This window comes from Psammomys obesus, unplaced genomic scaffold (genome assembly GCF_907164565.1).
Source record: "Psammomys obesus unplaced genomic scaffold, mPsaObe1.curated_primary_1811, whole genome shotgun sequence".
In the NCBI taxonomy this organism is placed as follows: Eukaryota; Metazoa; Chordata; class Mammalia; order Rodentia; family Muridae; genus Psammomys; species Psammomys obesus.
Window position 1 is genome coordinate 3,778,203 of NW_026585609.1, and position 12,083 is coordinate 3,790,285.

The 12,083-nt window shown below is 42.7% G+C and overlaps 1 protein-coding gene across 1 annotated transcript in view; it reads right to left on the reverse strand.

The window, feature by feature from the left end:
- Window positions 1–12,083, reverse strand: part of Dera (deoxyribose-phosphate aldolase) — a 73,534-nt gene that overhangs the window by 33,063 nt on the left and 28,388 nt on the right. The window contains exon 6 of the mRNA XM_055610439.1: window positions 2,654–2,782. Within this exon, the coding sequence (XP_055466414.1) occupies window positions 2,654–2,782 (129 nt within the window). The remainder of the gene's footprint in view (window positions 1–2,653; window positions 2,783–12,083) is intronic.

The window sequence follows — 12,083 nt, forward strand, 5'->3', positions numbered from 1 at the left end:
GCAGGAGCTTTGCAACCTTAAGAACATCAGTGAATGCCAAGTGCTGTGAATCCAGGGCTGATGGGACAATAAAAAAGTAATAAAATTAGTGCGCCAACAATGGGGATATATCTCAGTGGTAGACCACTTGTCTACCATGCGCCCAGTAAGAATCCAGTTTCAAATCCCAGAAGTACACACAAACAACAGAAAATTTGGTGTGGCCCCAATGGAAACCAGAAAGGAGGGTCTCAGAAAACTGCCAAGCGAACTGCTGTGCAATCCAGCGCTATCCCTCCTGGGTATGCCCCAAGGACATCGAGGTCAGACAAATGCCGACGCCAGCATGTTGATGTTCGCTCACAACAGCCAAAGAGTGGCACCGGACTAGATGCCGAGAAGAAAAGAATAAAACAAGGCAGTATATATACACAACATGAGTTTATTCAGCCACATGCTTTCTCTTCTATGCGGAGTTATACATTTCTGCTGTTAAAACAGAAAAGGAAGTAGTAATGTATATGAGATGAAGAGGTGTAAAAGACAAAGAAGAGAGACAGTGATTCTCGCAGGTAGAACACACACACATTAGACACAGCAGAGGGACGCTGACTATAAGGAGCGTGGGAGGGGACTGATGGTGGGGTAGGAAGGACAGGAGAGTAATGGAGAAGAAGGTCGATAAGAACAGGGTCCAGTGGTAACGTATGTTTAAAAATTTCATCAGGAAGCCCATTATTTTCTATACTAACTGAAATAAGCACGTAAGAAGAATGACCTGAACGTGAACATGAATCTGTGAATGTACCCCACAGCTATACACTCAACAGACCGGTCAGATGACGAAATGAAGCAGATAAACTCAACAGAGGGCAAACTGGACAGAAGGTGGCAGGAGCAGTTTTCTACCCCGCTTTCTCTGGGGTATCATGGGAGCAGCTGCCCCCACTGTCCCTCCGTGAGCAACAGGTACAGAGGGTGGGCGGGCTGACCTTTCTTTGTGATGGTTACAGTTGGAATAAGAGACATCTCAGGGACAGCTCAACTGTGGCCCCCATAAGTTATTGGTCTCGTATGCATGCTGAAATAGGAGCACCCCAAGGGGTGGACCACAGGGGCTGCTGACATGTCTGATGGGGTTTTTGGCAGGTGGCCACAATGCTTACTTTGATGCCTGGACTAATAGTCTCTTGCTTTGGCAAAGAGCACAAAAGGGAACACCATGTCCAGCTTCCGCACTGAGGGCCTTTATACAGTCCCCTGGGGTTAGGGAGCCGTCGGCTACTGCGGACCTCTGAACGCCAGCGTCCCGGTGAGCCCCTGTGGCAAGCGGCTGTTAGAAGCACTCTATTCTGTCCTAGCCTTGGAGTTTTAGAGATCTGGCTATAAGCGCCACAAACGGCCACCTATCACAGCCCCCAGCAGCAGGGATCAGGCCTTAGCGCCCTAGGTGTCTCCAGGGAGTTCAGCAGAGTTCCAGGGAGCCATCTATTAGGCCAGACAGAGCACTCCAAAGGCACGCAAGAGTACAAACATCCAAAGGGTGACCAGGGAAGCAGGACATATTCACCCCAGCTCTCACTCCTGGGTCGGTAAGCTTCATCTAACGGAAGCACAGTCAAAGGATAGGGGGCTCATGGGAGAGGGGTGAATCAGTGGTGGAGAACACAGTTTTGGGTATTCGGATGGCTACGTGCTGAAGACAGTTATTCTGACAGACGGCTTTCCAGCGGGGGCCTCAACACGTAGAAAGATGCAAAGGAGCTGGATGCCATCCCTTTCAGGGGGCTTCAAGTCTCACAGTATGTCTGATTCTAGGGGATGGAGAGAAAATGAGACGGCAGAAGTCACAGACGGAGACCCATGGAAGTAACACGCCATCTGGAAGAGGAAGGGAACCGACTACGAGATTTTAGAGAAGGCCACAGCCAAATCATCACTGGACAGATCATGTAACAGCACAAAGGTGAGAAGACTGGGAGGGACCAAACACAGCAGCAGAGAACTGAGCTGAAGTAACCCACTAGGGAGGGTTTACACAGGACGGCAGCGTCTCTGCAGAGTGGAAGGAAGCACCAGGCAACCAGAGGGAATCCCTGGTGAGGTGGAGATGAGAGAGTACAGTGGAACTCCAACCTGAGTAGACACGTCCGCTGTGGGTGCAACGCGAGTTAACCTCTATGTGAAAGTTTGAAAAACACCACGCCAATTCTTATTTATATTAGCAGGAACAAATGCAGAAGCCCCTCAGAAAGCACACGGACAGATCTGAGAAAAAAGTCAACGCTAAACTCAAAGAGAAATCCTGCCCAGCGTAGGTTGAGAAATGATCAGATCATACAAAGGCAACTTGCTAGCAAGAGTGCCATCTACTGCTGTAGAAGGAGAGTGCAGCAAAGAATGTCACAAACAGAAAGGTGGAAGGAAGCCCAAAGTCTGTGACCACTTCACAATGTTTATTATTCACAAAACATCTCAGCCCTCCCGCAAAAACAAAAACAAACAAACAAACAAAAAAACAAAAAAAGGAGAAAGAGAGAAGAAAGGAGGGAAGGAAGAAAGGAAAAAAAATGAAAGTTTCCCTCCTCCAATGGGTCAGCACTTTCAAAAACATCCAAGTGCTTTCATTTACTCCTTTCTCCTGAAACCATCTGTCTGGGTACGCAAAGCTTACCTGCCATCATTGCTACCAGACTGGCTTTGTAGACGTTGGTGAGGGAGCCGAGTTCTCCGGTAGCTAGGATGGTTTTGAGATGAACCTCACCACAGGCCTTTCGAAACTCACTGATCTCATCGTAGAGGGCTGCGGAGAAAATCATTGAGGCAGTTACAAAGCCACCAAGTGCTGACAGGACATGGCAACTCTTTGGAGCCAGGAGAACCCACTTCAGATATAAGGAAACATAAAACATTTGTCACTTATTAAACATCACCCCAATTTAACATCGCCTGGAGCATTCCGTTACAGTTCAGATCCAGCTACAAGGAAAGCCCGGTTTGCCACCATAAAACTGTTTCTAAGCCCAGGCCTTGGGGTTGAGAGTCATAAAGCTTCTTAAGTACCATTATAAGGACATGCAAATTATAAATAATCTCTACCTTTTCCATGTGATTATGACCTGAGGGGGGAAATCACACCAAATTTATCGGCCGTAGTTACTATACCACTTTTCAAGCCAGAGAAATAAAAATGATGGGGTTCCTGTTAATTCTTTTACTCAGAGGTAACAGGTTCTTTTGTTAGACTATAGAGCGTTTCATCCCTGGGAATTAACCAGTAATGACACAGGAAGACCATGCTGCCACTACTGAAGACAGGATGTGTGCATATCCCTACAAGGAAGTGATGGGCCTGGCCAAGTAACACTGGATGCAGGCGCTGAAAGCCACTGGTAGAGGGGGTGCCTTGGTGGGGCTTTCAATCAACCCTAAACCCTAGATCGCATCAGGCCTTCTAGAGCTCCAGATAGTAAATAGCCCGGTAAGGAGAGTAGACAAAACAGACAAAGATGTGTGTATTTATACACAGGACAAAATAAACTTGAGGAAAGCAGTTCAAGGAAACAGAAACAAAGTAAATTAGCAAACAAAATGCAAACAGAAACAAAAATATAAATACAGAACTATATAAAACAAAGAATAAAATACTAGTAAAAAAAAATAAATAAACCAAAAATGTTAGTAAACAAAACCAATGTGTGTCAAATTTTTTCAGAAAAACTACTTTAGAACTTTCTGTCAATGACGGCAAGCTTTAAGCTTTTACTCCCTATCGTACTGTCCACTCACTTCCTAAAACTCAGGAAACAGAAAATCCTACCATGAGGACCAAGGTGGCTTGTGGGTATGTCTTAGAGGAAGCGGTCTTACACACAGACAGACTGAAGCCAGTAACTCAAGGTGCCTGGCAAGAATGAAGGTTTGTCAGCTCCAGACTGTCCCCACAGAAGGTCTGAGGCGACGCCACTGTCTACCTCCCTTCCTCTGTCCACTCAATCTGACCTGTGGGATGGCCATCTGACCTAAGTGCCCACCGTGCCTACTGGCGTAGGAGAGTCTTAAACCACAGCCCCTACCATGCAGTAGTGATTTACAGCCTTTCTTTTTTTTTGTATTTTCAATACTTTTTTTTCTTTTTTTATTTTTTATTTTATTTTATTTTTATTTTTAGTTACAATTTGTAAACTCTGTGTCCTAGCTGTATCCCGCTCCCTCATTCCCTCCCCATCCCCAACTCCCTCCCTGGTCTCCTCCCTGCCCCTTTCCAAGTCCACTGATAGGGGAGGACAGCCTTTCAACCCAGGAAGATGATTCTAGGGTGGAAAGACCTTCCTTGATACTGAATCTAAAGGGAGAACACTGGAGACAAGATGACTTACAGGCTAAAAAAAAAAAAAAAAAAAAAAAAAAACGAAGAACGCTAACCCACAGTTAACCTAGGACTTAAAATTCTACAGTAAACTACTACAGGGGACTGCAGACTCCACAGCCAGCCAGAGCCGGGCTGAAGGCTAAGAAGCTGCTGCATCACTTCCTGTAGCACCTCAGGCAACACTCTGCCCAGTCTCGGTCCTGCCCTTACAGTGTACGACATACGTTATAGGGTTATTATGAAGACTGAAAGATGCCTGCATGCATGTGTGCGTGCGTGTGGCGGGGGGGGGGGGGGGAAAGAGAGGGGCGGCAGGGGGGGGGGAGGAGGCGGTAGTTTGCATTTTGCCTGGCATGTTGTGAGCCCTCACAAGGCTTGAACATCGCCATGAAGTCTGGTATTTTGGCATTTTGGTGAAATGAGTTTCCACCTTGTGATGTCTGATAAAAATCAAATACTATTTCACAGTCTGGCTTACTCCCTGTGGTGACCAGAAACTCTGCTGTTATGGTTAAAATTTAAAATATATATATATATATTTAACTACAGCTTTTGTTAAAGTGAACCTCGACCCGAGCAACAAATTCTTAAACAATTATGATCATGTTTATGAAAGAAACACTATAAAATTTTAATGACCTTGTATCAAATAAACCAGAAAAACTAGATGTGTTTTCTGACCACCAACTGGAGGGGATGTTCTTTAACTCAAAACCCAAACGGAAGGAATCTGAAGGGATGACCTATGCGTCGGTGCCAATTTCTCACATCATTTCACTAATTTCATGGCATTAACAATATCATACTTTGCTAAGAGGATAGAGCTTGGTTTTATTTTGGTTTATTTATTTTTATGTGTGCGTGCATGCGTGTGTGTGTGTGTGTGTGTGTGTGTGTGTGTGTGTACGTGTGTGTGTGTGTGTGTGTGTGTGGAATACATGTAGGACCATGGCAGCTCTGACTCAAAAGAGCAAGGTGAGGGTGATAAACAAGGTCTCCCATAGAACCTGCACCCCCCTCCGATTGGCTAGCCTGGCTGGCCCGTGAATCCTGGTCTCTATACATTTCTGTCTCTCCGGAGCTGGGGTTACAAATGGGTAGCACCACGCACACCCTGCTTTACCATGCGAGTTCTCAGGTTCAAACTTATATCCTTATGCTTAAGCCTTTCCTGCCCAAGCCTTCCCTCTCTCCCTCTCCAATAATCTGAATTCCTTAAAGAACATGAAACACGACCTCTTTGGAAGGGAACTAAGAAAGCAGTTTGCTGGGATGTTTACAATATATCGTTTTATTTTATTTGTTTATTAGACTTATCTATTGTGTGCCTGTGCACGGATGCATGTGGAGGTCAGAGGACAACATGCAGGAGCTGGTTCTCCCATCATGTGGGGTCCAGGAATTCAACTTGGTCAGCAAGCTAACCTTTGGTAACCTTGGTTACCTTTATCCACTCAGACACTACTCTGTTCCATATTTGTATTTTGTCTTTTTTTTTTCCTCTGCACAGAAGCAGAAGCAGCCGAGCTGCTGTTGTTCATGAGTGTGTGAATGTGTTGGAATTACACATTTCTCTGGCCTATTTACTCAGAGAGGATAACTGTGCTCACATATCTCTGGGAAGACTCAATAAAATAATCCATGTGACTACAAGAGAATGGGGCAATTCATAGGCATTTATCCTTTCATGATAGTTTCCCATAGTTTCCATATATACTTCCAGAATTGCAAGAAGAACTTTACAGACTAAAACAAAGTAAGAACTGTCCTAAGATTTATGAAACTATAGTGAGAATTTACAAATGTGACGTAGAAGAGAAACCAACCACCTCAGCATAGCCCAAGCAAAGGACACCCCCAAGACAGAACAGTTGGTGTTCATGTTATTTTATGTACTGCACTCTGACATTAGTGACAGACACTGGGGAACCATGATACATGCCAGTCAAAGAATTTGATGGCTGAAATACAACCCACCCACACTCAAATTATGTCTCTTACCACACTCTCAACATACTTTTCTTTGGCTACAAAGAGTAATACAGTAAGTAAAACAAGTGCATGGCCCCTTCTCACCAGGAAAGGCAGGAGTGGGAAATAGGTCTACTGTGATTGCCACTTGACTATTTGAGTGTAAGATGTTACCAATAACACATAAAGGTAAGAGATGCCCCTTCCAATAGGATTCTCCATGAGCTATGGTTAATTACAGAACAAAAACCTTGAGCTTTCAAAGCATCTTCCCTTCAAAATGCTGAGTTTCCTGTGCACCGATGGAATGATCCCTTTAAGAGAGCTGACAGTTACTGTCACACTTCAGCCATGAAGGGTGGAGAGGTCCGAAAACCTTATCCCTAGTCCATAATGGGACAGAGAGGGGAGGGCTTGTGTCTTCAGACTCTGAAGGCAGGAGACATGGCTCAGCGTTTAAGAGAGCTGCTCACTCTTGCAGAGGAGCCATGTTTGAATTCCAGCATCCACATGGGGGTTCACAACCATCCACACCTGCAGTTCCAGAGGATCCGATGTTCTCTTCAGACCTCTGTGAGCACCAGGCATGCATATGACACAGACATTCACATGTGACACAGACATACATACAAGCAAAATATTCATATACATAAAAATAAAAAAGGAATGTAGTTCCTCAAATACTTCTACAAGAGAGAGCACAGAACACATGTATACACACAAACACACACACACACACACACACACACAAAATTTATGAATTCCTCTGCCAGCCCTCTGGCAGAACAATGAACTGCAGGGCCCACAGGTTTATATCAGGACTTTCCAGGACCCATGTCTGCTAATTAGTTATGTCACTTGGCAAAGTTACTGAACTCCCCCAAGCTTCATTTTTCTTCATTTCACAGCCATTTTTCAAGTTCGGAGAATAGATGTAAAAGTAATTATTTGGATGATTATGAAGGTAATCAACTAATTATGCTTCTCTCGTATCCACCTTTAGTAACAGGCACATGGAAAATGAAGATTAAGCTCTGGTTTACTCTAAAAGCTTGAACTGGTAGAACTGAGAACACTGGTCTGGCCACTGACTTGGGAAGACAGCTCAGAAACTGCCTAGTGGCACATTTCCGTACAGATGACAGAGGGACGAGGCATTCACAATGACCCAGGGCCTTGAGAACAGAGACAGGCAGAGAACTGGTGTGTCACAGCAGGCCTGGGACATCCTTGAAGGATGAGGAAGGACCTAGTCTGCCATGGAAAGTGATGGGCAGTCTAACCAGTGAATGCTGAGGACTCTGGAGTAAGATTTGTTGAACATGGTCAACAGTACTGGGCCAGGGAGACAGTGAAAGAATCTCAAAAATGCTATATACAATGGAAATGATCATGTGAGCACTGACCGAAGTTTAGAAGACCATATTGAAGTCCACGGGAACAAGATTTCTCAGTAATGTGAAGAAAGGACATAAATATAGGAAGGGGGTGTGAGGTGCTGGATCATACTGAATTCAAGGGCTCTAAGACAGACAGACAGATATATGCGTAGGTAGGTAGATAGATAGACAGACAGATAGACGTATACATATATACATACAGACACATATATAGGAATAGGCAGGCAGACAAACAGACACAACTACAGATGCGTGTGCGTGAATGCTTTGTCTATGTGTACATTCATGCATTTGCCAGATCTGACCACTGAGTCCTCATAGCAGCAGCAGCATCTGAACAGTGGTCAGTGTACCTGGCCGCCACATCTTAGTTTCTTCAATAAAAGGAACCAAGCCCCTTGGAAAATAGCTGTTTCCATGGCAAAGGCTTTAAAGAAAGTCAAAGACAATCCAGAATCATCTTTTATAACAAAGAAAGGAAGTTCTAAAGAATGATGGGAACTTTGAAAGGACACAGGAACCAGTTTGAAGTAGCTCCCACCGGCCAAATATCAGACAGGCTGAGTATCAAAAATAATAATATTGTGACTTAAAAATGGAAGGAAGATTATGAAAGGAGGAAGGAGGATAAGAGGAGAGGGGAGAGGACCAGGAGAGAACACTGCAGAGGAGAACGACACGTGAGTTTCTACATACCGTTCTACATGTGTCCTGAGAGCAGAAGAGAGACTAGAGGGAGGGAGTGGCCAGTGGAGGGGACCAAAAAGGATATGCATGAATATGGGTAAAATACAAGCATGTGTATCATGAAGATGCCGTAGCTGAAGGTCACTATTATCTATGTCAATTAAAAATATTTTCAAAACTGCAAAAGAATCAAAAGGGAGTTAAAAATATAGTAAAAGATTACTGGCAAGTTAATCCAAAGAAATCTGTGAGTTCTTACAAAAAGGGAGGAGAGAAGAAAGGAGTAAAGAGGAGGTAGAAAGGGAGGGAAGCAGGCAAAATAGTAAGTGCAGGAACAATGATATAACTGAGAATTGCCATTTGGAAACAACTGATGGAATAATAATTGAGGAGTTATCAATGGATGGTGAGATGCTGGATAAAGTTGGATTAGAACTGGGATGTTAACATAGTCTGAAGCGATCTCTATCCATCATCTATATTAACCACTTATTAAAAAGAAAAACACTGACTTTTATGATATAAAGGCTTGGCAAAAATTATCCTAGCCCAGTAAAACTTAACATCTTCAAGGACAGGGCAGATTCAAAGAACGTAGAGAAGCTCCAGCATTCTTCCCAAATACATAAACAGTAAGAAAACACTAAGCGAGTCTGATCTCGGGGTGTATGTGTATGTTTGAAATACAGTCTCATATAGTCCAGCCTGGCCTCCAACTTGTTATACAGCTGAGGATGACATCAGATTCCCAATCCTCCCTCTCTCCTCTCTCTCACCTCCCACGTGAGGGGACTGCAGGCACGCATTTCCAGTTTTACAAGATACTGGAGATCAAATCCAGGGCTTTGTGCATGCTGGACAATCACTTCACCAGCTGAGCTACATCTGCGGCCCCTGAAATACAGCTAAGTTCTTAATAACAAAGCTGTGCTCTTCAAACACAAGAGAAAACTGGGGGATGGTCTACAATGAAGAAGAGAAAAGAGATACTTAATGACTGATGTAGACCCAACAATGTCACTGGGCCTCTGAAAAATCTGAGCAGAGCCTGTGCTTCTAATGTTGGACATGACAGACTGCTCCAGCGTGGTGTGGTTTTGCCTTCCTTTCTTGAGGAGACACAGTAAAGGGTAATGAGTCAGCAGGTATATAAATTAGCCTCAAATAGTTTATAAAAATTAAACTTAGGTATCCTATCTATACATATATACACATATATATGCAAAAAAGAAAACAAAAAAGGCAAAAAAGATAATAGCTTTTTTAAGGGAACAGAATTTTATAACAGGAGGACCTGAGGGATGAGTAAACTTGAGTTCTGCTCACTGTTTTTGCAATTTTCTATAGGTTTAATAAAATTACTCAAAACCAAAACTTAAAACATCCTTGATACTTTTAATATCTTGTTTAGAATCTAAGTATTCTTCTTATGGGAGGACTTTTGTGACCATCAACTAGTTGAAAGTTTTTAAAACACGGTTTTATATGGGACATATTTTATAACCTGTTTACCTTTATGCTACAGCTTTCTTTATACACACACACACACACACACACACACACACACACACACACATATGCCTATGATACAAATTTAATGGCCATACAATCTTTCATTATACAGATGTAAAATTTTACTCATCATTTTCCTGTCGTTAGAAGCCTGAGGTTCCAGGTTTTGGGCTGTGATAAACAACCCTTCAGCAAAGTCCTGACAGCCAGGTCTTTGCATACCTCATCACGTTATTCCCTAGAGTCTTTATTATTTTTTTCTGCTCACATACTTCCAAGTAATATATGTTCATTGTGAAAAATTCAAACATTACAAAACTGAGAATTCCTCATTTAAAGAGAAAAGAAGGAAGAACAATTCTTGCCACGTACCAGAAAAATAATAATTTGGAAGGCTATTATAAAAGATGACTGACAAATGAAAATGGAATTCAAACACCACGACTGCAAATTAGTCAGGATAATGCAAAATTTAAAAAAACACATACACCAGAGAAGCGGCTGGCAGAGTGATGTCACGTAAAAGCCCATAATAAATGTTTTGACTCATAATGAGGCGTTCAGGATTTTGAAGGGGGTGTACCAGAAGGATATATCACACTGTGGGTACCTAATCAATAATGTCGCACAACTCACAGGCGTCTCCAGCCCGTCCCTGGGGTCCCTCCCACCTACACCATGCTGATGAGAAGTGGAAGCCAGAGCCCAGCCTCCGGCCCATCCTCCTGGCTGAGAAACAGGTGCAGCTGTGTGGGCAGCACGCATGACACGGTCTCAGTAGAGACCTGTGTGTATCAACAGTTGGGTCCAGGGCTGGACAGGAGGCAGAAAGAGTCAGACTGCATTGTGGTTTTTGTTTTGCTTTGTTGTTTTTTCTTTCTTACATCTATTTTTTAAACTGATAAATAAAAATACAAAAGCCGCACCAGTTAATGGGGTACCATGAGATATTTCAATGTATGCATGTTTTGTTTGATATTTATGTCAACATAGACATATCTATCTCCTCAGACACTCGTCATTTCTCTATGGCGGAAACACGGATTTTTTTTTCTTTTAGCCTTTTGAGATACTGTGCATAACGGCTGTCTACAGACTCCCTACCAAGCAACAGCTCACCCAGCTTAACTACCTAAGCACTGATGAACCTTACCTTCAGCTTGATGGCAGACTCTATTTCTGCAACACTGACCCCGCCCCCACCCCATGCCGTCCCACCACCAGGAACTATAAATCATTTTCTTTTCTATTGTCAATCTTGCAGCAATTGGGAATCCACAGCATTTTCTGGAAAAGCATAGCTTTAACTATAGGAAGCAACGCTAGTGTATCTTGTGCATATAAAACTTTTGCTTACGACCCTAAGTCTTCAGACACCATGATTCCTACCTAAAAGTCATAAGCCAATTTCTTCTTGTTTCCTGCTATTCAAAGGCAGTTTGGAAAATAATTGCAGAGAACATATCTAAGCAATTATTTTTTGAGTGCCAGAGAGATGTTCAACACTGCACAAGAATGTTCTGAAAATGCTTAAGATAATTGTATGTACAGTAAAACACTTAGTATAAAATTGTACAGCAACCTTTCATACCAAAGAAGTCACAAAATGTTCAAGAACATGGTTTCATCCACCAGAGCAATTAATTAAACTTGTAAGGGTAAAATGGAGATGGGCTTAATAAATCAGCCAGCAGTAAAATAACCTACAAGAAATAAAACACACACATTTTTGCCAATACTATTGAAGTGTTGAAGAATCATAGCATAGAAAACAAAACCATAAAAGCATCGGGCTCTTGTGTCTCCTGACTCTCTCTGTTATAAACAACCTGGCACAGAGGAACTACAGACTATGGATTATGTAATTCCACTCCCAAAAGTATCTATAGATTTAGAAATAGCTTTTCTGATGAGCTATTATTATGAACAGCTCTATAAAAGGAAACAAGAATAAATTTTTTTCAGGGATTCCCCTATTCCTCTTCTGTAAAAAATAAAATAAAAACAAGTAAATAACAAATGGCAGATTATTGACCAGGTAGTAGGTATTTAGTGTCCAGTTCATAGGAGAAAATGAAAGACATATTTACCGGCTTTGCTCTTGGAATTTCATTCTCTTATAATGAAACCAGAAAATGTTAAGTGTGTATGCTACAAACTAA